Raw genomic sequence first — 27579 nt, 5'->3', positions numbered from 1 at the left:
AAAAAAAAACCAGTAGGACTCGAATCAGTCTGAAGAAAATTATTCCCTTGGCTTCCACAGCAAGGAATACTCACCCCAGGAAATCAAGAGGCAATTTTCATAGGACTGAACAGTCCATCTTTCTGAATTCATCTTCCTACATCTACATCTGTCTTCCTAATCTGCCTCAACAGCAACTGAGCTAAAGCCTCACTAAATGGAAGAACTCTATACACAGAGTTAATCAATTAGAGTTTTGCATTTGATGGCCTAGGACAGGTGTTAGCACACCATGACCTAGGGGCCAAACATAGCCCATCATCTGATTTACTAAACAAAGTTTTATTGGAACACAGCCCTGAGGTCATTCACGGACATATTATTGTGGGTGCTCTCACACCTACCAGTTGCAACAGAGACTGTATGAAATACAAAGCTGAAAATATTTACTGTCTGCCCTTTTCAGAAAATGTTTGCTAATTCCTGGTCTAGAATATCAAGTCCATGTTCTGCAGAGCAGAGGTTATTGACCTAATGGGGTCTTTACACTGTACCCCTCTCCATCCCTTCAAAAAAAATGTTCACGAAACTACGTGTTCCATGTACAATGTGCATTTTCCTGGGGATAAGGTACTAGCAATTAACAGATTCCCAGAGGAATCCAGAGTACCCCAATTTAAAAGTGCCTCTAGCTACTAGCACATTTAACAGTTCTAACTAACACACACACACACACACACACACACACTCCTAGATGAGAAGAATGCGGATCTTCCAGAATAAAGTATCTCTTTTTTTTTAAACAGGTTTCCTCTCTCTAGATTAATTCTGACATTTTTCCATCTGAGTCTGTAAATGTTCAGGGGTCCAAATGAAAACTGTGCATTCTACTTCCTAATTCAATAAAAATGGAAGACTCCGTGAAGCCAGCAAATCTCCCTTTAATTACATAGCTAGACACTAAGAGGGCAAAATCCCCAGCACAACAGAGGTTTAATTCATGTTACTAGATCTGACCACCAGCTCCAATGAATTTTATGAATATATGAACTCTACCTTTGAGGTCAGAGGGAGCTATATCACCCGCAAAGCATTGGGGTAGGAGAGAGAAACAGGCATCCACTGCACTGTCATGCAAGAGAGAACGTGTTTTGTTAGACACGTCTGGAAGAAGCAGAGTCATTTCTGAGCAGAGCTGAAGAAGCCCCTTGGTGACCAAAAACATTTTTGGTGTTCAACTATGAAAAGGTCAGCCCCTCCTTGCCCCCTTTGTGATTATATTCCAAAGATACGAAGTCCACTGCATTTGGAAAAGCCAGGGCCCCCCCTCGGTCTCAGTGCCAGCTCCTCTAATGCTGGGTAATAACTATTGCATTTTCTATACTATGACCTATGGCGTGGCAGGAGCGATGAACAGCAGAGGGGAGGACCTCAATTAAAAAGCTAATCAACCAGATGCATTCAAAAACAATAAGAAGGATGGCGAAACACAAAGGATGAAGTGATGCAGAAGATCGAGTGGCCAAGAATTCCATTTTGAGGACCACCACCTTGGACAGTGCAAACATCAGGATAACGTATATTGATGATCCCCAAACTGTGTGCTGAGACATACTGAGGCAGGGCAGCGAACTCACGAGGGCACCATCAGATAGTATAAATGTATGAAAGAAACACAGCAACATCTGCAGGACATGGCACAAACCACCACTATTACGTTGTTTGGACCTAGTTGCCTAATAAGTGGAATTATTAAGTATTTATTTTGGCCTAGGGCACCATGAAAAAATTTACTGAGACAACCAATGGCACCATGAAGAGAAAGTTTGGGAATCCCTGGCATACACTTTTTGTGTACGTGTGTGAGGCTTGGAGGACAGACAAGCACAGTCAAATACGCACAATTTTGAGCTATAGCCATATGCCCATTTTCCATTTCAGAAAGATAGAAGCTGCTATTTAATCAACTCTTTCTGACTCTATCAGTGGGACCCAACGGTCTTTAGAACAATGGACTGTTCCTCTGTGTCAGGGCTGTCAATCATGGCCAACAGATGAGGGCCATGTCTGAAATCAGAGACAATTCAACTGATACTTTACCATCAAACATAAGCATTAGGTGAGTTCTTTCTCCTTCAAAGTCATCAATCTGGGAGACTACACTTATTCCAGGAAGGTTGAAATTACTTAAAAACAAATGCACACTTTTGGGGGGAAATATACATTTGGAAATTATCTTCAGAGCCCATGCATGGTCATTTAAAAAAACTCAGTCATAGTAAAACTTCAGCTCTGAGGGCAAATTTGAATTCTAGAAATTGCCAAACACAGCTGGGAGCTAAGTCTGATAATGAAAGGCAGATAAAGCAAACAAGAAAATACCTCATAAGGATTTTTGTCAAACAAACTACTAAGGAGCAATTATAATACGATTCTGGATGTTACACGGATGGGAGAGGAAATGAATTCTGAAGACCTTTCTGAAAGAGAAATGGCAAATGTATTTTAGCAACAGTATTTATATAAATATACAGTCTTTCATAGTGGCTACTCTGAAGGGCAATACCCATTGATGCATACACACAGAAGGCACTGTCTTAAAGTCATGCCCATCACTTTTTTGGCAAACATGGAAATCAACAGTATATATATATATATATATATATATATATATATATACACACATATATACATATATATGGATATTTTTATAAATATAAAGCCAATTTATAATATGGACAATTATATGATACCCAGAAAAAAAGAGCATGATTCTTTTGTAGAGATACACTGACTTTCTACTACACTGATATAGACAGAGCTAATATTCAGATGGTGCATGCCTCTCTCTCTCTCTCTCTCTCTCTCTCTCTCTCTCTCTCTCTCTAGATATATATATATAGTGTTTCAGACACACAGACAGTGTAACACTTTTGAATAATTATTAATTCCAATGGGTTAAATCTGAAAAGGAAGAAACATCAATTGAGCTATAAGTTGTTAAAGCGTGTATGCAATTTTGGGGACAATATACATATACCTGTACATGTACATATATATACATACATATGCATGTATGTATTACCAGAGACTCCCAACTTATATCAGTTTAAATACAGTTTATGCATCTCTATATTTTAAAATCAGTTGTTTATAACTTATAACACAGTTCTAAAAAAAGAAGCACATTCTACAATTTGGACTTGTAAGGCTAGGAAGCCAATCTACTTTGGTACATAAGATACGTCATCACCATGCAGTACATCACTTCTCTGGGAAAAGACTTCCCAATCTCCCATCAGTCTTCCAGGGGCACGCCTTCTCTGACGGTAGCAGAGGTGTCCCCACTGATGAGGACAGGGAAAGAAGTGGGGGCTCCCGTTCCTCTCCACAGTCCCTCTTCACGCTTTGCAAATGTTCAAGAGAAATGTGAACTCTCTCTTTAGGAGGTACTAGACCAGTGATCTCAACCCTGGCGCACACCAGAATCACATGAGTGGCTTGTAAAAAACACCGACTCCCAGGCCCCACCCTGGACAGATGAAAATCAAATCCCTGGGACCCTGACAATGACGGTGTTCCCAAGCTCCCAGCAATTCCAATGTGCACTGGGGTTGAGGACCATCGACTACCTCCTGTACCCCAGTATAATAACTAACTCCTTCTGTACCCCAGTATGGTAACTAACTCCTTCTGTACCCCAGTATGGTAACTAACTCCTTCTGTACCCCAGTATGGTAACTAACTCCTTCTGTACCCCAGTATGGTAATTAACTCCTTCTCTACCCCACTGTGCAAGTCCAGGCCTGGGGCTCACCGGCTAGAGAGGTGTACACATGAGAAACTCTCTTGGGTAAGAATATTTCCAAGTAGAAACTACACTGAACAACAGGTAGGAGTGACCTGACCCAGACCAGAGAGATGTTTTTGCTTTACATATTTCACAAAGCTGTAACGGAAGGACCTCAGATTTCTATCTACTACTGCCTTTTTGCATACGATGGATGAGTAAAAGCAAAAAAAAATACAGTTGTGATTGTTTTTTTCTCTCTGACTCAGAGAGGAACTTGCAGATGGGGGACAGTGGGTCTGGAAGGGAACAGCCATAATCACTAGGATCACACCCCTTTTCCGGTAGAAAAAGATGCAGACAGGGGTAGCTTCAGAGCAGATGAAACTGATGCTGACTCAAACAGGTATCTCTTAGAATTGGAAGCAAAGACGTATGCGATTGAAATGCCACACCCACTCTGGGCAACTGCTATGAGCCAGAGATCAAGAGCAAAGAGAAAATGCAAACAGAGAAAAATATATGATTGCACTTTGAAATCTAAAAAGGGAAGAAGGGGAGGATTTGAGGGAGAAGCCTTCTCTCCATATTTGTGAACTTGAGGCAAAGAAAGAAACAAGAGTGTGTCCTCCTCTTCCTTTTTTCATCAAAATCTTCTGCCTCGTATTGCAAGAGCAGCCTTGTCTTAACACAAAGTCCCAAAGCACTGTCTCCTGGTTGCATTTTCCCTGTGGATCACTTCACTCCTTGATCTTCGAGGAACCTAAGCCCCAAATCAGAGGACGCATTGGTGTGTGTGGCTGCGAGGAAGAGTTCTTGTCTGCTGCTTACTCAGCTAGCTAGGAATGCACAGCGGAGCTAGCCTCGTCCTGTGGAGCAAGCGCCTGCATGCTACTGAAGAAAGATGTGCCTCAAGTCAAGTCGTGGAAATCTGCCAGTCCATTCCTAGGAATTAATCCACCCCTCCCCATTATCTCTGCATCTGATCAAAGGACACCTAATTGCCTTTCATTTTCTTCTACTGCAGCCCTTCCATGGATAGTAAGGCTTCTTCACTGAATAAAACAACAACAACAACAAAGTGAATCCGTGAGCTACAAGGCAATCCTTGAGGTCTGTCCATTGTAGAAGGAGCAACAGCAGAAGGAACCAATTCTCTGTGTGGTTTGAAGTGTTATTTGCCCTCATGACTGACGAATGTCTTCCTTACTGAGTACAGATGTTCACAGAAGCCACTTGGCTGAATGTGGGACTTATCAAATACAAACACACACACACACACACACACACACACACACACACACACAGAGAGAAAGAGAGGTGGTAGAAAAATCACATCACGAATCACATTCCATTAAGACTACACCACAAATGTCAAAAGAACCCAGTTGGTGACTCTGAGCTGTGAGAAAAATGACTTTATGTTTTCCAAAGTCGGGAAAAGAGTCTGACCAGGATACCTTGCCACTCACTGCACCTGGAATATGTGGTTAGGACCCAGGACTGAGCAGAAATCTGAGAACATGCGGCAGCCACAACAGCTGAAAACACAGATATTTCACGAGAGGAGCTGCTTGTTGATACTTTTATAATACTCTTACAGATGCATATTAAATAATTTCCTCTGGACCACAGACACAGTTGAACTTAAAACATAAAAGCCCTATAAATATTGACAACCCAGCCTTGTCTTCTGTGTCTTCCTCCTTGCATAAAATGGAATCTTTCCAACCAAGCGCTTAAACATAAATATTAAAATAATAAGTGGGACAGACTACAGATCTACTTACAATTTCATCACTACTGTAGCACCTTTTTGACCAGGGCCAATGCACTCATTTTGTAAAGAACAAGAAAAGTCTGCGAAGCTTAAGGACTCATATGACACATCATTAAATATTTAATCACCTTTTTAAGTCCTAAGCTTTTATCATATTTCATCCATCTAGACAGTTCAATCTATACTATAGATTCCAAGGCCCCTTTTGGAGGGGGGAAAATTGGGAGAAAAAAGCCTTCTGAGAGGCAGGGTTAAATTATCTCAAGGATGAGTTTCTGTTGGCGCTTTAGTGACCTTGCTTCACCCCGTAAACCCACCAATCCACAGGAGGGTCAACCAATTGAGTCCATCGTTTTAGTCTCCAAGAATCAATTTTACAAAAGATGCCACGTCTGTTGCTTTGGATTCATGTAGAGTGAAAAACGGATGTTGCTGGGAAAGAAAAAAGAAAAAATACATGGTATTAAAATTTGTCACTGACAAGGTATGAGATGAGCTAATTAACAGATCTGTTTGGTAAACAAATTAATACCCCTATCAGGGCTAAACTGGACTCTTCCTACCTCATCCCAAATCAAGTTCACATCTAGTGATGCAAACATTTTTAAAGATATTTCCTCTTAGTTGCCACTCTCCCATTTTGATATGTTCCCACTACAGAGGATCTAGTGCTTAAACACATACTAGTAGATGTAATTAGGCTACATAAGATCCTATTTATGGTAAAATACAAGGATCAGCAAAGACAGTCCAAACTCTGGTTTATACATAATCCAGCCCTACAAAGAACTGTTATACTGCTACAGCAGTAAAATAATTAGAAGTTTCACAGGTTTATGCACAGTCACTTCTCAGGAAATGGGTGGTAGAATAAAAAACCAATTTTGCAGGACAGAAAACGGGCAAGGCACTGCTTGCCCTTGACCCTGGAGAGCTGGTTTGGACTGGAAGGGTTAACAAAGCCACTTTCTAAGCCACATCGACAGCCACGAGTTAGACTTATGTCTGTCTCTCTTGAGGAAGAGTTGATCCTTCTGGAAAATAATGTGGACTGCCAAACTCTAGCTATGGGTGCGGAAAACACAACTCGGAGATCCAAGATGGGAAAGCCAAAGAAATGGTCTCTATTCACGCAGGTCACATGAAATCAACTTTATAAGAACATCAAGTCCAGTACTTTGCTCGGGGAATAAACATGGTCTGACACGAGAGGCCATGCATTTCAAAACAAGTTTGGAGGAAACAAAGCCATTTTCTCTGCACCAGAACCGTCTTCCCTAAATAACTCCATGTTGTTACAGCAACTGCCTGACTGTACACTGGAAGCTTCCACCTCTAATGAGAAGGAGATACATCAGCTCATGATCCACAGCTCTCACAGGGGAAATACAGCCAACCAACCAAATCAAGACGGACAGTCCCTTCAGGTAAGACCTGAGCCGTGTCCTGCTCCCCACTGTCCCTGCCACCCAACAGGGCCACCTTCCTGATTGTCTGCTGGTATTCTTTCCAGCAACTGGTGGAGCGGCTAAATATGAGCACTTTTGCATGCAGACGAGTATATATGTGACTCACTCTGTTCCCCTGACTTGGGATTTTAGTTTACAACCTTCATGTTGCCCAGCTGTAGCGTTTCTAATTATATTGGTTGTAAACCGGACAGGAGGGGGCTGGATGAGTCAGCCCTGCGGGGAACTGAATGCCCACCCATGGAAGTTTTAGGAAACAATGCAAATGGGAGAGGAACAAAAAAAATATAAAGCCCCGAAGAAGGTAGGTGGTCACTGCTCAGTATCAGGACACAGAAAATGGGAAAGGCGTTTTGCTTTGGCCCATCTGAAGACAGAGGTTGGGTGTTGGCTCGAAGCCTCAAACCCATGAGATTAACTGAAGTTCTTGATGTCGGATCCTTGGTCCTGAGCTCTCTGGATAAGTAAATACAGCGTTGCTTCTGATTACTAACCACTCACACAGCACACTTACCACGTGCTTCCCCACCATGCTTATTAGCTTCCCCACATCCCCTTGACATTTGGCGATCTTTTAATGTACTTCAAAGTCTTTTACTATCAAAACAGGACATGTGAAACCTCAGATTATCTCAGTGACTGCTTCCCAGGCCAGCCAGCCCGTCTTGCCTCTGGTTCTGTTGGTGGCTTTTAGTTCAGTGGATGGAGCCCAAGTCTGTGAATGAATTCAATAACCTGACCTGACATCTCTTCATAAAAAAAATTCCCAGACATCTCCCAGTTTATTCTCAGGCTGGGGAAATGCAATGACAGCCAGAGGGCAGAGCGAAGGGAAGCAGGCAGGCTTGGCAGGATGGAAAGTGTGACTCGCCTGTGTGTGTGGGTTTGGAGGCTGTAAAAGGTTAGGGGGGAACCCGGGCCCTTCTATAAGCAGTGCACTAAGAATAGCGAGGACAGTGACCAGGGGATGAGCAAATTAGGCCCCAGGAAATCATTGCCAGGCTGGGTTTCTCAAAAAAGGAGCCAGGTACAGGAAGGAAAGAATTCACCAGTGGCTGCACCTGGGGAAAACATGGAGTTCCAGGAACGTAATGCCAGGAGCATTGGGGCAATACAACCACCAATGGTCTCCATAGCCTATGAACAACACCTCACCCCTCAGGATGATGGTTTTATGGGGTCAAATCATCCTTAACACTGCCATTCAATCTAGAACATCCCAGTGTATTTGGAGAGCATAATCACCTCCCTGGGCAATCACTTATGTTGCCTGGTTATCATTTCTGGTGGTTATCATCTGGGACAGGGGTCAACCACCGGTGGTCGAGGGGCCAAATCTAGCCCACTGCCCATATTCCAAATAAAGTTTTATTGGTACACGGCCACACCCATTTGTTTACATACTGAATATGGCTACTCTCACACTCAAATAACAGAAGTGAGCAGTCCCACAAAGCCAGAAACAGTCACTATCTAACTCTTTACAGAAAAAGCTGGCTGGTCCCTGCTCTAGAAGAACAAAACCTACTGAGTCATGTCCCCCAATGGGAGTCTGAGAGAACAAGCAAATGAGATGATAGGAAAGCAAATACACCCACTCAATCCAAGTTAGAAAGAAAAACATTTGAGATTTCTATAAGAGGTACATGTCTGGGTTGGGGCCTTAATTATAGTGTCCTTCACCTGAAAGAAGGATTTCTGTCTTCTTTTCTATCTCTTCACCAACTCCTACAACCTAAACAATGGCCTCTCGCAAGTGCTTTCCCAACGCTGAAGTCAAAGAGCTTGGACTCAGATTTTCCACTTAAAAACCTCAATTCCACAGAAAAGCAGAGAGCAGTTATGGCCTTAAAAGGCAAGTCCAGTTCCAGTCCACAGAGACTAACGCCATACAAGCAAAGGGCTGCCCACACAACCTGACAACATTAATGTGCAGACCACAGAAGACCACAGCGTTAGACTCCACAGGGAAGGTAGAATTCAACACCGGCGGCCGATGTATGTAAAGTTAGAAATCAGCACTTTTTCTTTAGTGTTTTCCACTGAAACCTCTGATAAGAGGTCTCTTAGAAGGAGAAAAAAAAAGTTTTGTATTTTAAATAATCAGAAACATATAGGAACTGTTCTTCTTTAACATGAAAATACTGACAAACAAGGCAAGCTTCCAATAGGAGTCCAGGCTCCATAGGACCCCACAGGGACCACTCATGTCTGCTGCACTGGATGTGAAATTCATTTCTATTGCTCTGGGGGTTGCATAAGCAAACCAAAAAGGGGGACCCAGGGCAGAAACGGCCGCCGGCGGGCTATTAAAAACCTGATGGGGGGAATAGTCAACCTGAACATGCACTATGCTAGGATTTTCTCAAGCATTACTCATCTTTCCCCTCTTGACGGGGGTCTTAGTTGAATAAAGCTGGTAGAATGCTGAGTCGCAGGGGCTGCCTCTTCTACAAGGACCATGGAAGCCCAAGGAGCTTCCTGTCTCTTCTCCAATCCTTTTCTGCCACCCAGTTGGAGGGCGGTTCAGACTTAAAACTTAACCAACAGAACTGAAAACCCATGGGATTGGCTGTGGCTATCTATCACCTATCGTCGAATTGGCTTTCTAGAACGCTTCCTTCACTGACATGTCCAAATTGTACCTTTTTTCTTTTGTCCAGTTTTATTGGGATATAATGGACACACAACATGGTGTAAGTTTAAGGTGTACAACATGATGACTTGATACATCTATATATGCAAAATAATGACCACAATGAAGTTAATGAACACATCCATCACTTCACTTAGTTACAATTCCCTGTATGGTGAGAACATTTAAAAGCTATTCTCCAAGCACCTTTCAAGCATACAATGTAGTACTGTTAACTACTGTTTCCCTGTTGTACACAACACCTCCAGAACTTCTCCATCTTACACCTGGATGTTTGTACCCTTTCATCACCTCACCCATTTCCTCCACCCTCCACCCCTGGCAACACCAATCTACTCAGGAATTAGAATTTCTTTCTTTCTTTTTGTTTTAGGATCCACGTATAAGTGAGGTCATACAGTATTTTTTTTTCTGTCTGGCTTATTTCACTTAGCATAATATCCTCAAGCTTCATCCATGGTGTTGCAAAGAACAGAATTTCCTTCTTTTAAAAAAATATGTTTTTATTGATTTCAGAGAGGAAGGGAGAGGGAGAGAGAGAGAAGCATCAATGACAAGAGAGAATCATTGATTGGCTGCCTGCCCCGCACTGGGGATTGAACCTGGAACCCAGGCATGTGCCCTGACCAGGAATCGAACTGTGACCTCCTGAGTCATACATAGGTCGACACTCAACCACTGAGCCATACCACTGTGCCAGAATTTACTTCTTTTGTGGCTGAATATTCTAGAGTATGTTTGTGTGTGTGTGTGTGTGTGTGTGTATCACAATTTCTTTATTTATTCATCAACAGACACTTAGACTATTTCCATGCCTTGACTATCTATCTATCTATCTATCTATCTATCTATCTATCTATCTATCTAAAAGCCTACGTGACCGTCTGACCAGCCAGTAGCTATGATGCATAATGACCACCAAGGGGCAGATGCTCAATGCACAGGCATGGAAACATGAAACAGACTGATGAATCTCAGAGGGAAGCGGGGCGAGGGGAGGGCAGGAAGAGATCTTATATGCATACTAGAGGCCTGGTGTATGGATTCGTGCACTGGTGGGGGTCCCTCGGCCTGGCCTGCGGAGATTGGGCTGAAACTGGCTCTCCGATATCCCCCAAGGGGTCCCAGATTGTGAGAGGGTGCAGGCCAGGCTGAGGGACCCCCACTGGTGCACGAATCCGTGCACTGGGCCTCTAGTCTATATATACAAAAGCCTAAGCAACTGGCCAACTGGCTGACAGTTTGACTGTCCAACTGGTAGCTATGATGTGCACTGACCACCAGGGTGCAGATGCTCAATGCAGGAACTGCTGAGCGACAGCAACTTTTCAGAGTGCCCTCTCGCACTCTGGGACCCCTTGGGGGAAGTCGGATTGCTGGTTTCAGCCCAATCCCCACAGGCCAGGCTGAGGGACCCCACCGGTGCTTGGCCTCATTATAAATAATGCTGCAATAAACCTGGGGGTGCAGATGCCTCTTTGAGACAGTGATTCTATTCCCTTCAAATATACACCCAGAAGCAGAATTGCTAGATGAGATGATAGTTCTAATTTTAATTTTTTGAGGAACCTCCACACTGCTTCTTATAGTGGCTGCACCAATTTATGTTCTCACCAACAGTGCACGAGGGTTCCCTTTTCTCCACATCCCCGCTAACACTTATCTCTTGTCTTTTTCATAAAAGCCATTCTAACACGTGTGAGATGATATCTCATGGTGGTTTTCATTTGTAGTTCTCTCATGATTAGTAATAGTAAGAACCTTTTCATGTACTCGTTGGCAAAAATCCACGTGGGATCACATCAAACTAAAATGCTTCTGCACAGCCAAAGAAACCATCGACAAAATGAAAGGGAAGTCTACAGAATGGGGGAAAATACTTGCAAACCATGTGCTTGATAAGGGATTAATATCCTATCCACAATAGATAAAGAACTTGTACAACTAAATAGCAAAAAAAAAAAAAGTCTGACTTAAAAATCGGCAAAGGACCTGAGTAGACATTTTTCCAAAGAAGATATACAAATGGCCAACAAGCTATCCTTTTTCTAAGTTGGAGCCACCTCACCACACCTCTTGCTCAGAGGAGTCAGGAACCTGCCCCTCTGCCCCTGCCCTGATTGGTCTTGAAGCTGAGTACTGCTTGAAGGATAGGAGCAAGCAAGCCTGCTGGGTACCTGTGTTCTAGGAAGAAAGGTGTCAATGTTTTCTCTCCTCTATTCTGCAATAGTGCATGAACAGAACTCTTCCATCCCCTGCTACAATTAAAACCTTGACAATTGTAACAAATCTGGGGGGTGGGGGAGGAAGAGTTAAGATACATTAGTAAATAGTCTAAATTTTATAATATTTCAAAAGAAAGGTGTTTCTCCCAAAATTCAACATACACTGAGTTAAGGACTGCCAAGTCTGTTCAGGTGCCTGCCATCTATGTGAAAGAATCCTTTGTAATTAGCTTAGAAAAGAAGGTACCACAACTTAAGAGAAACTATTTTAAAACAACAACTTGGAAGTCTTATTTCCACAGGTCATGCAAATGGTAAACTGTGAATGCTGAAGTCGTATAATTCAGATTATTACGTCTCTGTCTTTTCTCCACTACAGTAAAAAGCAGAAGCAAAAAAAAGAAGGGATTCTTTCCTCCATAAACACCCATCAAAAAGAAATTTCACCAAATAATCCTAAATATTTTATCAAAAATCAATCAGTCACATAGCATTGACATGTCTTTCAATATTAAAATCCTTTAAATCATGCTTTCCTTCATTTTATATAGTAATATATGACTCTTCCTGTCTTTAACGTTTGAAAATATAAATTTTATAGACATATTTGGCCTAGATGCTATTGTTTATCAGCATGGAAAGTTTGCTAAGACTGTTAACATGGACCATGTTATACTACAGGAGGATTTAGGACAAATGAAGGGCTCAATGCACAGTTTTATTCCAGTTATCACTATCTCAATGAGTCAGTCAGCTCTTCCTCTATGGTTGTTCGATTGCGATTTAGGTCTTAGGTACTTTTATTGCTACTCACTCTTAGTTTGGACATGTTTATGATGCTAACAGTACTCACCATAAGCTCTGGATATGTTGGCCGTTCTTTGGAATTCTTCTTCAAGCTTAAAGGGGGAAAAAATTAATCACATTAAAATCTAGAAATCATCTGCATTTTCACTAGCCTAAGATTTCAGAACTTGTAGAAAACTAAACACAACCTGCTTTAAAAACACTGAAACCAAAGATCTCCTGTCTTCACTTTCCTCTTCTGTTATACTTTCAAGTTATATCTTAAATCACTCCGCGTGTACCTTATGGGAAAGAACAGGTGTGTGAGTGTGTGTGCGTCTGTGTGTTTACTTTCCTTTGGTACTTTACCAATGGCATATAAACTAGCTTTTCTGATCTAAAGCCATTATATTTCAAAATACATATCTACTTTCCTTCAAAACAATTTGTACTCCACCCGCACTGGCAAAGAAATTGGCAGGTATTCCTTATATTACATCTGTTATCTCTTCCCTATCTTCAATACCTTGTTCTCCTTGCTCCCAATCCCCTAACATACAATTTGCTTTTATACATTCTTAGCCAAACCTGCCTGAGACAGAAGCAATACTCCCAATAAAATGTCTAAGGTAACGCTGCTTGCTTCCAACTCTCTGCGTTCCCTGAAAGAGAAAGTCACGGCTGGTGACTTAGCAATTTCTCTCCTTACAATACTTTGTGGTCATGCACTCCTATCAAGTGGCTCCCATTCACTTAGCTGTCTACAGACACAGACATTTTAGTAACATTGGATATTCGGAGACAACAGCAATAAAACTGCCATCTGAACAGACCTGCCCCTCCACATACCCCTGAATCCATCCCCAGCCTTACAGTGGAAAAAAAAAAAAATAAAAGAAGTGGTTTATTTGGAGTTGGAACCCAAGGTTACAGAATGGAGAAAAGGATGATTTCAAAAACTGTGATTTGCCAGGCAACCTACAGACTGCCCTTGCCCGTTGGGCCACAAAATCGGACACGAATGGAGAGGAACGTGGCCTGGTGCTGGAGGCGGCTGGGACCTGTGTTCATAGATCGCTCTGAGCACACGAGACCCAGGGTGAGCGCTGCTCCGGCCACGGAGCCCGACAGTGAGGAGGGGATGGGAGCAGGAACAGAGCCATAGGAGAGTGGAGTAGTTGAGACGCTTTGAGAAACTGTGGCTTAAAACAAAACGAAATGAAGGAGAAGAGGACGCTTTTGAACCAAGAACAACTTAAAGCAGCCTACCAGTTTATTCCGGGCAATGCTGTGGGTAGAAGCCAGGGAACCTGAGACAAGGTACGGGTAGAGGTGAGGAGAGAAGTTTCAGTCTGGAACTGAGGGCTGATCTAGGACCTAGCGACCCCAGTGACCAGACCACCTATGAGAGAAAGTTTCATCTCAACGGAGGATACAAGTAAGAGGGGGTTAGAAAGAGGAATTACCAACGGTGGGGTGGACTGACATGGGAGGGTGTGCCTGGGTGAGATGAATGAGGCCTTGTCACTCCCACTCACGACTCTGCGTGTCCCTGTCTCCTGAGATTCCACGGGGCTCTCCCGGTGGTTCCCAACGGCAGGGATCTATTTGGTAATGGACTTACCATCTCTTTTCAGGTAGAAGAAGTTAAAACTTCCGGTTTTTAAGGACAGGTCATTTTAAGTCAGGAAGAGTTTAAGAACATTTCTCCAGTATTTTTTTTTTTTTAAATCTGTATAAAGAAAATGTGGGAAACTCCCCCAAGTGGATCCGTCAGAACGGGTTAAGGACCCCTGAAATCTCAGAGATTGCTGGGCAGCAGGCTAGTTCTCGACTTACAGCCACTAATCAGGACGCTCCAGATTGACCGTGATCACCACTGCCGTGTTGACAGAAAATATGTTCACAGCAAACCAAGGCTGTTTATTGCATTAATGTGACCGACAGAGCCCACTCTATCTTCCAAGTGGAGAACACTCCAAAACATGGCCTCGGAACCGCACAGCGCTCAGTGTCAGGTGAGGGGGAAAGGCACTTCCGTGTTCCATAGGAAGTGCTTGAAATTCAGTCTGAAATAACGGCGGAGCTCAAGGCGACACTGATTTCTTTGGGATCTGAGTCAAGACTTTTGAATTTTCAAGTGGCTTGTCATTTTCAAGCGTGCAATTAGCTAACGGCCCTAATTTCTCGTCCAAATGCCACAACACACGCTCCTGACCGTAGCCGGCACCGAAAGGCCGCTTCATGCTCTCTTGAGGATTGCTAGGCTGGCGTTTGTGCTGACTGGAGGATTTCTGTCTGCTTGAATCTGCCCCCTTCTTCCCCCCAACCCTCCATCGTTTCCAAGAAGGCTAAGCGGTACATCCACAAAATAAACACACACACTGCCTTTCAAGCCATACATATGTCATAAGCTAAATACATAGCCAGTGCCTCTTTTACTGTCCTTCCTGAACAAGTTGGGAACTATATTTGCTTGTCTCTGTTTTATACCAGTTCCTCTGAGTCAGACAGTGTCGATGTCCGGGTGGGCCCCCAACACACGCCAACGTGCCCCCAGGCAGGTCAGCTGGGCAGAGCCTCTTCCACCGGCTGAAGGGAGAGCAGACGTGAAGCCAAGCTGCTCTGGCGTTCTCAGGGGGGTGGTCTCCAGGGACCTCCGTCAGTCCCCAAGCCTGGAGACTATAGGAAGGGGGTGCGGGGAACAATGTAAGCCTGCGGGGATCCCGTTGCCTGGAGAGACCCATTTGTTAAGCCTTCTGCTGGGCTAGACCGCATGGCTTCTCGATCAGACTTCTCTGGGATGAAACCCTGAACGAGGCATCCATGGTCGGCACGACTCACACCAGGAGCCCTGTAAAACCCCTGTGATAGGAAAGCCACTGTGGGGGGAAGGGGAAGACAACCCCACCCAGGAGTCCCTATTTCAAAGTAAGGAAGGGTTGGACAGTCATTGTGGTTTTTTTCCTTCAAGTTCATGAGAAATAAATGCCTTAAGGTTTTCTTTCCTCCACCCCTCCCCTCAAGATTATGTGTCTCTGATGTTATTGCAAAAGAAATCAGCAGCTGGATCTCTGGGCTCTAGAGCTAACTCGGCTGTGACGGGGATCGCCTGTGAGCGCTTCCTACTCCGCCCCACACACCACACGAACTGACACCCCACACATTCGATCCGAGGACAGTGGTTCCAAGTGGATTCCCTGGGTGAAGTTGTATGGAACGGAGCACCACTGTGATGTCATCGAATGCTGAGGGAGCACGCCTCCCACGAGAGCTCACGGATATCTGATGGATAACGAGGCTGTGAGCAATATACCCCTTTTCTTCTAGGTCTACGGTTAGTCCAGAGACAGATGTAGGTGCCAAAAGCATAGATATAGTCATCTCGAAATTTGATATTAAATCCTCCACTTTCCAAATCTAGAGTCCTCACTTACAATAAAGAGCTGGGGCTTTTTGAGATGTGTTGACGAATCAAGGCTTAGGTCATAAAAATATAAAAAAAATTCATGGCAATCACTCCAAAAAGGGTCCTCTCATGAAGATGTGTCTCAAAAACACAGTTTTCTATGTAGGAAAATGGAGAAACCACCATACAAGGGAGCCGCCCTCAGAGGCTGTGTCCTTCTCTCCATCGTGGAATAGGAGAGGTGCCCTTAGGTTACAATAATTTTCTCACTCTTTCCACCCGGCTCCAGATCAAACTTAAAACTCTCAGTACTAAAGCCGGCCAAACAATTAGCCTGCCATCGGGGAAGTAGGCATCGGTGTGCTAATACATATGAAAAATTAAAATGCTTCCACAAAGACCTGAGCCATTCGTAAAATCATTCCGTCAAAACACAGACAGACAACGGTAGGCCACCCTCAGACCTCAAGGGTGACATGGGGCTAGAGCTAACAAAAAGTCCAAGAGGCCTCGGTTTCACCAGCCACAGACAGTTGCTTTGTCTCATGATGTTTCCCAACAAAAGCTGTATTCACAACGCTTCCTCCAAAGAACATGGAGGCCAAGGAGCATGCAGACGCTGTACCCCCCCAACAGCCTTCAGATCCCCAGCCCCTCTCAGCAGCAAGTAGCCAGCACTGGTCCTCTCCAAGAGTCCCAGCTGGGCCGGACCCCTTCTCTGATGCCGCCCCCCTCCCCCAATTCTCCCCTGCTTCTGCAGGATGCCCAAATAAGCTCACTTGGCTCCATTCTGTGCTGTCCTTTCGAATCCCTTCCCGGCATCACTCACAAAGATCATTAGCATCCGGGTACATTAGGCACCGTGGTCCCTATGCAGACAGAAACCATGAGATTTTCTAGAGAAAACTGCCCCCTCTCCTACTTGCCTCCATTCCGCTGGCAATGTTGATACAAAGTTTACAGCATTCGCATGGCTCCTTTTATCTTTCCACTCCAACCATCTTTGCACTCCCTTCTCAGACCCCTAATGCTGTCTGTCACACCACCGGCATTAGGGGTCTAACATAGAGCCAGTTAGCAAGTTCTCTGTAGGAGACAGCCTACCAAACGCTAGAAGTACTTTCAAGTCTTCTAGGTACCTGAGTAACACTCTGAAATTAGCCCCTGCATTCTCATGCAAGGTAATCCTTTGCGGCTTACCTCCTTCCCACCCCTGAACCTCCAATGGGCCCCACCATCTTTCTCTTTATGTCCTAATCAACATCCAATTGCTTAACCCTTTCGTAACAGAGTTTCTTGCCTTTATGACATGAGGCACGAGGTTTCTCCTGCTTGGAATACCCTTCCCTCCCCTCCTCGCCTTTCACTTGGAAAACACATCACGTGGTGTCAGCTCAGGATTTACCTCCTCCAGAAACGCCACCCCAACACCTTTTCTCTGAGCTCCCCAAATATTCTAGAAATATCTCCACCCCTGGACCACCTGCCACAGCCTGAGCTCAGTGAGGGCAGGGGCTGGATGGAGGCATCTCTGTTGCTCCAGCTCCGAGGGCTCACTCCATAAATGCGCTGGAATGAAGGCATGCGTGATGGACTATAAACCCGGTGAAGGAACTTCTCAGAATGCCTGCTTTTCCTGCGCCCGGGCACCTGGGAGACGGGTTTTCTTACCACTGCGAGGTAAAGTCGACAAACTCTTCGGAGAACTTGTCTGCGGGCAGCTGTGGTGACGGCTCCTCTACCACCTGTTTGAGCTGCTGGAAAGGAGTTCCCCATGAATCGTAGGGAAACCGAAGGATGGCCAACTCAATCTGGGGGGGGAGAGGAGAACAAGGAGATGACGCTGAAATCAAAGTCCCCTACAGAATGTGCTATATCTTCCCCCAGGAGAACCAGGGGGAAGAAACCATGGGGAAGTTCAAGTACAATTTCAGGGGAAAGAAAACTAATCATAAGTTCTCTAGCAACCCCCCTCCCCCATTCTACTCTCCCCCCACACACACACCCCGCTGCCAATTTCCTAGTGCTAGGGATGGTCAAATACGATCTTCCTAAGCCTGTTTAAAACCGGGTCCTCCCCCTACCCATGGTGGCACTTTAAAGTGACAGGCCGCAGTCTTACACTTCAGGATTTAAAGCAACCGGATTTTCCACCTTTCAGCCTGAAAAGTGATTCTGGGCCCTAAGACTTTTAGAACTGTGTACATCTGCTGCCACCTGCAGGTCCCTCCCGGGAACAAAATAAAAACAACGGAGGACCCGAGGACTGATCTTTTTTTGGACTTGAATAAAGGCCGCTTTGCTGTCATAGATCACATGTTTGCTGGGCAGGGACATGAAGTAACTCACGGATTAAACAGCTGCTGCGCCTGGGAAGGAGCCAGGAGCGCCGTGGAGAACTCAGACCCTGGCCGTACACTGAGCATCCACAATCACCAAAGTCAGTCACCAGGCACTGATCGGAGAACCTTAGGGCTGAGCCTCAGGAAATCACACTATTTTATCATGTCTTTTCGCTACACCTGACCTCAGCAGCCAAGACATCTATCATAACCAGATTCGGAGATGCATACGTCCTGGATAGCACAGCTCTTACAGGGTCCCCACACACTGGCACTCTTTTGAGTAGCTTAAGCTTCCTTGACCCTTGATTAGAATAATTTCATTTTAACCTTTTGCACTCGGATGTCGAGTGTGACTCGACACGGTTAGCATCGGTAGCAGCTCGTATGTCGAGCCACACTCGACACGTAGTTTCACCGCAGGGGGAAGGGGGATTTTTGTCTATTTTTCCAGTATCTTTTCTTGTTTTCATTAGCATGAAAGGACAAGTAAAATGTAAATGCCGTCTCAACTGATGCCAAAAAAGAAAAAATGAAAAACCGATAACGCATGTGAAATTTATTAGGAAACTAGTACATGATCTTGTTGAAGAATTCAGAGATGGTACACTAACTTCCAGGGGTAGATTATTATCCACTAACTTAGAGCAACGTTTAGATGGAAAGCTCCATATAATCACACCTCACCCTAACAAAACACACAAAGATTGTGTTGTTTGTTCTAACAGAAAAATCAAAGGAGGAAGAAGAGAGACGATTTATATTTGCGAAACATGTGAATGTAAACCAGGTCTTCATGTGGGTGAATGTTTCAAAAAATATCACACCATGAAAAATTATAGAGATTAAAATTACTCTTTGAATGTATCAATAATTTGAAATATAAAAAATCCAAATAAATAAGTCTGTATGAAAAGAAACTCCAGTTTTTTATTCTACTGCCGCGCTTTGTAAAATCTGGGGTATTTAAAAAATTAAATCCTGAGTAGAGTAAAGGAATCGAGAAAAAAGCAAGCGAGTGCAAAGGGTTAAGAAAACTACCGGGAGCTATAGTCGGACCCTCTTGTTTTACAGATGGGAGCAGTAAGACCGTCCATCATCTACGCAAGGGCATACGGCTACTGAGAGGTGGAATAAAGAGCAAACCCGGGTCTGCCCAATCCCAGCTCCGCATTTCTCCTGCACCTACTGCAAGCCGCTGCCACTCGGAACCCCCTGCCATCTCACGCCAGAAGGATGCCCAAGACCAGCAGGTAGGGCGTCTGCCTGTCGGTCTCATGCCCCGAACCTCATCGCCCAGGATGGTTATCATACGCTACCATGGTGATGCCCAGACTCCAAATGTCAGACTTCACACTGTAGCCCTTCTGGTTGAGCTCCGGGTTTATCCTTTCAGGCTGGAGAGGAGACAGAAAAAGACAGAGGTGACATTCTTAGCTCAGTAAAGTCTCTGGGGGTGAGGGTGGCACCAGTTGCCAAGTGAGTTGTCTGAAGCTGTAAACGCTGCCTCCCAGGCCAAGCAGGCTCACTAACGACCATAAATATCAGTGTCGCCACAGTTCTTGCCCTCATTCTACATTGGTCTTCTTCTTGGAGACAAGAATAAATTACAGTCCCCTCACAATTCAAAACTGGTTTTCATTTTCCTTCAGAAGAAACGGGATATCAAGCTGCTTCGCCCGTCCAGACTGTTCCTTGTTAAAAACACCAACAGTCCAGCCCAGCCAGTGTGGCTCAGAGACTAAGCGTGGGGCTATGAACCAGAAGGTCATAGTTCGTTTCCCGATCAGGGCACTCGCCTGGGTTGTGGGCTCGATCCCCAGTGGGAGGCGTGCAGGAGGCAGCCCATCGCTGATTCTCTCTCATCACTGATGTTTCTATCTCTCTCTCCCTCTCCTATCCTCTCTGAAATCAATAAAAAATATATTTTTAAAAAGAAAGCATCCTAAAAAAAAAAAAAACAACAACAACAACAACAAAACAACCTCCCAAAAAACACCAATAGTCCAACAGTCCAGAACTCAGTGAAAAAAAAAACATTTAGTAAGAGTCCCTGGGCTACTGTCTGGTGTTAATAAATTGACGCACTTGTAGTTAAACAGGGACAAGAAGTTTTTAAATTCCAAGCACAAAGTCCATTTCAACATGGAACACAGTAGGAGTCCTGTGAGTTAAAGGGGGCCCCCGGGTCTCTGCTGACGGCAGTGAGTCCTCACAGCTATGAGTTTCTCCCAGACTAACCTGAATGACTCAGTTGGGTCATTTAAATTCTTTTTACTGTTCGGTCCTCAACATACAAGGTGGCACGCCCTTGCGACTGAGGGTGGGAAACTGTGTGGGCTGCATGCATTATTTACATGTTTTTCAAACAGTATATCTTTTTATTTGTTTGTTTTTTGTCTTTGATTCTAACAATATACCTTTTTGCTTGATTTAAAATATAGATATAGATGAAGCAAGTGACTGAGGATTTCAGACAGGAAATGTTTAAGAAAAAAAAGGAGATGCAGAATATTTCTTGGGTCTTAGTTACATTTACATTTCCCCTCCTGAAGCCATCCAGTTCCTATTTCCTGGCGCGGTTTGCATTCCGATGCCACCCCCCGCCCTGGACTTACAGCCATGTACGGTTTGCATCCTGCATCGATAGTTTTAGCCACCGAGTCTACAAGGTAGCCACTGATGCCAAAGTCGCACATCTTCACCTGGCCCAGAGCATTGATCAGCACGTTGGAAGGCTTGACGTCTGAAAGCAAGAACAAGGAGAGGCCATCATCCCAGCCTGCTCTGAAGATGCATCGCCCCTACCTGCCACCAGAGGGCCTGAAATCTCCATTTCTCCTCAGCCTCCTTTCCCCATGGCCAACAGAAGAGTAAATGCCACCCTGACTCACTTACATACTTCTTGTTACTTTCAACTTGATTTCTATTTCATGGGTTGTCTTTCTTATAGGATTGTGTGAAGCCACCAATGGATAAGAACTGTTTCATCCAAAAAAAAATTATAAATAAAAAGAAAGAAAAGCCCAGCCAGCATGGCTTAATGGTTGAGCATTGACCTATGAACCAGGAGGTCATGGTTCGATTCCCAGTTGGGGCACATGCAGGAGGCAGCCAATCAATGGTTCTCTTTCATCACTGGTGTTTCTATCTCTTTCTCTCTCTTCCTCTCTGAAATCAATAAAAACATATGTATTTTTAAAAAGGAATTGTTTCTTCTATTTTATCATCTTTATTCTCCCCAAACTCCATCACGTAGTAAGAATTTGACAAATTATTACTGAATCAAATGCCCAATTCCATGGGCATAGTCTGAATTATTCAATCTGAATAAATCCTAGTGACCTGCTGGACACCATTGTAATGAACACTATACCATACACTTAAAACTCTCTTATGATGGGAGATCTCACGTGAAGTGTTCTTATGACAATAACGTAATTTTTAAAAGCCCAGTTTCGAATGATCTATTGCACAGTTAGTGCAGGAATTAACAGTTAGTGCAGGGCACACTGTGACGTAACAATACACCAAATACAATCAAACCAGCCAGTGTTGGTCGAAGCCCCTTTAAGAGGTGGGTCAGAGGTCATGGAGTGGAACTCATCATGAACTCAGATATTCCTGAGTCCATGAGGCAGGTCACAGAATATACATGTGGATGGAGGGGTATTGCTGAATCTTTAAGCCGGGAAAGATATGGCACCTGCCCAAGTAGATGAACCGTTGTTATCTCTGGATAATGGAATTAAAAATTATAGTTCATTGTTCCCCTGGGACACTGTTCACAAAGTCCATGTAATCAGGAAAAAAAAAGTTATTCTAAAAACTTTTACAATTATGCTTTATAATGCCCCCCTTCGATGGAATGGTAGGCATACATTTCATTTCATTATTGTTTCATTGTATATACATTCTCCCATCTAATGAAATATTTCATCGTTTTAAAATAAACCCTTATCAATTGGGTTCACATTTGTTGGTAATCCACATTTTTCTTCCTATCTGGACTCTGTCCCACTTCTTCTCCTCTTCCTCCTTCCTATTTTTCCAATTTTTAAGAATAACAATGGCAACAGGCATCCTTTGGAGGTATTTCACATTATTTTCTGGCTCAGAGAACGTAAAAATTACCAAATTCAATGCCTTATTAGCTATCAATACTTTCCATTAATTTTTCCAAAAACCTGCTTGAACAAATTATGTCCTTGTTTTATATTCTACCTATACTAATTCCCTACTTGGTACTTGCATATTTCTCATGGGCTTCCATGGGTTTGTTATATATCTGCTTATTTCCCTATCAAGAATTCCTGTGTAGAACATTAATAAGAATATATTTTCTTCTCAGATACTTCTCAGGGCATCTATTATAGGGCTGTAAAAATATAGTGCTGCATACTGCTGGAGAAATGAGTATCAGAGAGAAGTGGGTAGATATGTGGATTGAGGAAAGATGGAAGAATGGATATATGGGTGGCTGGGTGGGTAAAGAGATAACAGGTCGATAGGAAGGAAAAGGGGAAGGAGGGAAAGAAAGAAGAGACACATCTACCACTGTTTTCAGTTTATCTGGCCTCCTGGAGTCTGAAAAGGCTGTGCTTTAGACCACACCTTTCACAGCTGAATGTGCACAGAAATGACCATCTAGTTAAAATGCAATCAGTCGGTTTTGTGACCCGCAGTTCTACTTTCTAACAAGCTCCCAGGTGAGGGCCAGGTTGAATGAATTTTTACCCTATTCTCTGGAACTGTCCATCGGGTGATCCCACAGCTCTGCTTGGTAACAGGTATTTTATATTTTACTAAGATGTAATATACAGCCCATGCCTTCTGATGCCCTTGGATAAGATAAAGAGCAGCCACTTGTAGGATTTGCTCTCCAGTCCCAAGGGAAAACCCTCAGTGCTCTTGCCTGACTCAATCCCACTCCCAGCCATTGTGGGGTAGAACTCAAGTCAAAGACCCAAACTCTAGGAGCGGAACAGCCAGGGCAGCCCCAGGATGCTTACCTCGATGGATGACGGAGAGCTTACTGTGTAAATGCTCTAAAGCTTTTACAATCTGCAAGAGAAACACAGGATAGATTGAGGTCCCCCATCCCTGGAAAGAAATCGAATGATAAGCATATCCAGGTTGATTATCCCTGACTTAAGGTCACGAGGTGAAGTATTTTCTCAGAGAGTGGTGGTCCTTTCCAGAAAAATACACAGGAAGTTACACGAACTAGACTCTACCCACCAGAGAGGACTCTATCCTATAGCAGAGAGTATGTCTCACTCCTATACCTTGGTTTTCATTTCGTCTCCAGCATTTTTTTTCCCTCCACTCTCCTTAACCTCAATAGCTTTTAAGGGCAAACACCTTCCTTCCATTTCAATTTTTTCTGCTTCCTTCTATGCTTAGGAGTCCTATGAATATGTGTAATAATCTTTAATAAAAATAAAAATTAAATGGCATCAGAATATAGACACCAGGAATGTAGTCATAGCAGATGAAGGCACAACTGAGAGGCACTTGAACTGAGAGTTTACCACACTGAGCCAGAAGTCGAATCTGCTGCAGTGCTCAGAGGGAAAAGCATTCATCTCTCCATCTTAGGTACACTCTAGCATTCAACATGTACTGGATGGTCCTATGGTAGCGTGTCCTCATACTGGGGACACAAAGACACAGGAGGCCTGGACATCTCACGCTCTCCTTGTAGGATCCGTTGTGTACTCACAGAAACTGCTATTTTCCCTAAGATGTCCTCTGGAATGGTTTGGCCTTTATCAATCACTTGTTTGTAGAATTTATCTAGCGATGTATCCATGAGCTCCATGCAGATCCAAACATCACCCTAGAGAGCAATGGGTTCAGAGATGGTTAGAGAGGATGGAAATGGGAAAAAGAGAGAACAGGACGCACTTGTCAGGAAGAACTACTTCTTGCCTGAGTTTTCAAAGGAAATGGACAGTTTCTCTTCAAAATCTCAGGAATTCATTAAACAAGCAAGATGATCTCCAAGGAGCAAATGAGCAGACAGCCAAGCAGAACTGGCATGTGATCACCTACGCCTTAGTGAAAACTAGCATCGAAATACTCAGACAAGCAATAGAATGCCCCAAATCCAGGCCTTTACTGTGACTGGCCGTAGGAGTTAGGTCTAGAAGCCTGCTCCATGGCTGACCTTCCGTGTGGAGCACTGGCCATAGTCAATCAAAAGGCTGGTTTGAACAGTGAGGTTGAAGCATCATAAAAGCAGAAGTAGAGCAAAGAGAGAAATATATAAGTCTATAAGGTACAAAAGCAGGCTACATAAAAACATAGCAAGAAGCCAAAAGGACAGAATATTTCAGACCATATTTAATATTTAATTTATTCAATTATTTGAGAGAGAGAGAGAGAGAGAGAGAGAGAGAGATTTGTTGTTCCATTTATTTTTGCATTCACTGGTTGATTGTTATATGTGCCCTGACCAGGGATCAAACCTGCAACCTTGACATATTAGGATGACACTAACCAATTGAGCGACCCGGCCAGGGCAGAATATTTCATATTTTAAGAGCTATATCCAAATTGATCAACAGACAATTGATATAGACAGTTCTGCCAAAAGACAAAGCAAAACAGAGAGGAGAAAGAGCCACAGCGTCTTGAACAGGGCACAACACATCTGAAAATATTCATCTCCGCCAACTTTGCACCCGAGCATCGTACTATCGATGCAAAGCCCAAGACTCTAGGAGACCTGTCCATCAAGAAAGAGGACCATGATTTGGAAACAGCCTAAGTGCCCATCAGCAGATGAGTGGATTAAAAAACTGTGGTACATCTACACAATGGAACACTACGCCGCTATAAAAAAGAAGGAACTTTTACCATTTGCAACAGCATGGATGGAACTGGCGAGCATTATGCTAAGTGAAATAAGCCAGTTGGAGAAAGATAAACATCACATGATCTCACTCATATGTGGGATATAATGATCAACATAATTTGATGAATAAGAATAGATCCAGAAACAAATGGCGGGGGTGGGGGGGGTGGATTAGAGAGCAACCAAAGGACTTGTATGCATATTAGCATAACCAATGGACACAGACACTGGGGCTGTGGGGGCGTGCCCGGGGTGGGAATGGCTTGGGGTGGGGGTGGGTCCAAGCGAGGAAAAAGGAGACATGTGTAAAACTTTAGACAATAAATAAATTAAATTTAAAAAAAGAAAGAGGACCGTGATGGTGCACGGCATTTATGTGATCAGAGGCACTTCTCTGTGAGTGAATGTTCCCCTCAACTTTGAACTGAAGGGTCACCTACCTCCCGGAAGAGTGCGCCGTAAAAGGTAACGGTAAAGGGACAGTCCACCGTCCTCATGGAGACATCCAGGTCCATCAGTAGCCTTTTCTGCTCCTGGCTGTTCACGGTGGCCCGGATCCGCTGAGTGGGAATGCATGGTAAAATGCAGGGTTACTGCTCTGAGGATGAAGCAGGGACCTTAAAAGTGTCCCCTCCCGAAAATAGTACACAAAGCCATGGCACAACTTCTAGCAACAACCCTTCGAACAGCCTCCCTAAGTGACTGGCTATTTGTAACAAAGGAAAAATAAGGAAGATTGTTATTCATTTGATTTCCCGAATAACCCCTGGTTCAAAAAACAAAACAACCGAACAACTGATAATATATTTTGGAAAATGTGCAGATGTTTGGAAATGTATTTCCAAATTACAAAAACAGTCTGGTTTATTGTATTATGTCTGTTCAGTGCAAAGAGGCCACAGTAGGAGTTACTCCGGCTGATTCAGAGTCCTTCAATAAAGGCTAAAAGATCCACTTTGGGAACAAATAAGAAACATTGGACTAAGCAGCGGCTGTAAGAGAATTGATACAGCTGTGGGGAAAAGAAGGGACCAAACAGAAACGGAGAAATCCTTCGTTCATATCCCGGTGCTTGTGGGAGAAGAAGAACCTCGCACATCAGCAAACAGAGCCTTACAGAAATACAATTATTTCATTAAATCACAGGAACAATACATCACGAGGCATTCACATTTTTTGCCTACTTAGCAAAGAGTCTGCAGGAGAACAAACTGAAAATTCTACAAGGTAAGGAAAAGGTATCTCCATTCTCCAAAAACAAAGGGATCCAAGTCATCTGACCACCCACACTCTTAACAATGGCCCAAATCTATTAATTCATCTAGAGATGGCGACTCTCCAAGGTCCTCCCAGCATCTACTCAAGAAATATGCAATGATTGTACATTTCTTTTTATAGTGCAGAAACTATGCAAATTCACTCAAGATGTATTTTACCCTCCCTTTTTTCCACAAGTGGAGACCATTTTCTCCCTCAGTTCTGGTTTCCTGGTTTTTAGGGACACTTCTTTAAAAGTAATAGCATGTAGAGTAAAAGACTTTTGAGACATAACAACCAAATGCAATATGTGAACATTTGTTTGAATTCTAATTAGAAGAACCAATAGGGGGACAAAAAAAACAACAAAAAACCAACTTCAAGACCATCAAGGTAATCTTCATTTGGACCTGGTAATAGGTGATATTAAGGAAGTATTTTCCACACATTTGGAGGGCAATCTGTTCCCTACAAATAATATTTTCTGCTTCGCCCTTTAAAGATTGTTTTGCTTCTGTGAAGAAAGATGGTTTGCACTGGGGATGGACAAATGTACACACCACAGACAGAAAACGTTTGGGGAAGGTCAACGCTACCTTCACTGCCATGATCTGCCCACTGGGCACGTGTCTCATCTTCTCCACCACTCCGTACGCGCCTCGGCCCAGCTCCATGATAGGCTCCAGGTCATCTGCCTTCACCTCAAAGTTCTGCAGGGGAGAAACAGAATGCAATAAGAAAGAGAAAAATAAACTTAACAACAGACTACCTTGTCCTCTCTCTGGTTTCTCCCAACATTGTAAGGGTTATTTCTGGTCCAGAAGCAACTGGTCTCGAAGCTTTTTCAAGCAGCCACTGAAAGTAAGAAGCATTGGGAGATGTTCAGACTCCCAAAGCATGCCACTTGCCTGTCACAGGTGATATAGAGGTCCAACTCCAATTTAGCTTCCAAATTGCTCTGTTTAAGCTGTCTACACTGGGGTTCGTCAGCCATGCCTCCTTAAATACATGCGTATGTGCTGAC

The 27579-nt window shown here is 43.7% G+C and overlaps 1 protein-coding gene across 3 annotated transcripts in view; it reads right to left on the bottom strand.

Moving 5' to 3' along the window:
- MAP2K6 (mitogen-activated protein kinase kinase 6) overlaps positions 1-27579 on the bottom strand; it is a 104646-nt gene that overhangs the window by 6307 nt on the left and 70760 nt on the right. For 2 of the 3 annotated variants that reach the window (XM_008156260.3, XM_028132289.2), the window contains exons 4-12: positions 27152-27265; positions 25739-25858; positions 24162-24278; positions 23449-23500; positions 21055-21182; positions 19756-19833; positions 17766-17905; positions 12753-12798; positions 5211-5981 (exon numbers count right to left, since the gene is read on the bottom strand). In XM_008156260.3, the coding sequence (XP_008154482.1) occupies positions 5904-5981; positions 12753-12798; positions 17766-17905; positions 19756-19833; positions 21055-21182; positions 23449-23500; positions 24162-24278; positions 25739-25858; positions 27152-27265 (873 nt within the window). In that variant the 3' untranslated portion in view covers positions 5211-5903. Of the gene's footprint in view, positions 1-5210; positions 5982-12752; positions 12799-17765; positions 17906-19755; positions 19834-21054; positions 21183-23448; positions 23501-24161; positions 24279-25738; positions 25859-27151; positions 27266-27579 lie in introns of those variants that run through there. The other variant, XM_054709034.1, reaches the window with a different exon arrangement.

This window comes from Eptesicus fuscus, chromosome 20 (genome assembly GCF_027574615.1).
Source record: "Eptesicus fuscus isolate TK198812 chromosome 20, DD_ASM_mEF_20220401, whole genome shotgun sequence".
Classification (NCBI taxonomy): domain Eukaryota; kingdom Metazoa; phylum Chordata; class Mammalia; order Chiroptera; family Vespertilionidae; genus Eptesicus; species Eptesicus fuscus.
Note: the sequence above shows the minus strand (reverse complement) of the source record. Positions and strands in the feature narration are given on the sequence as shown.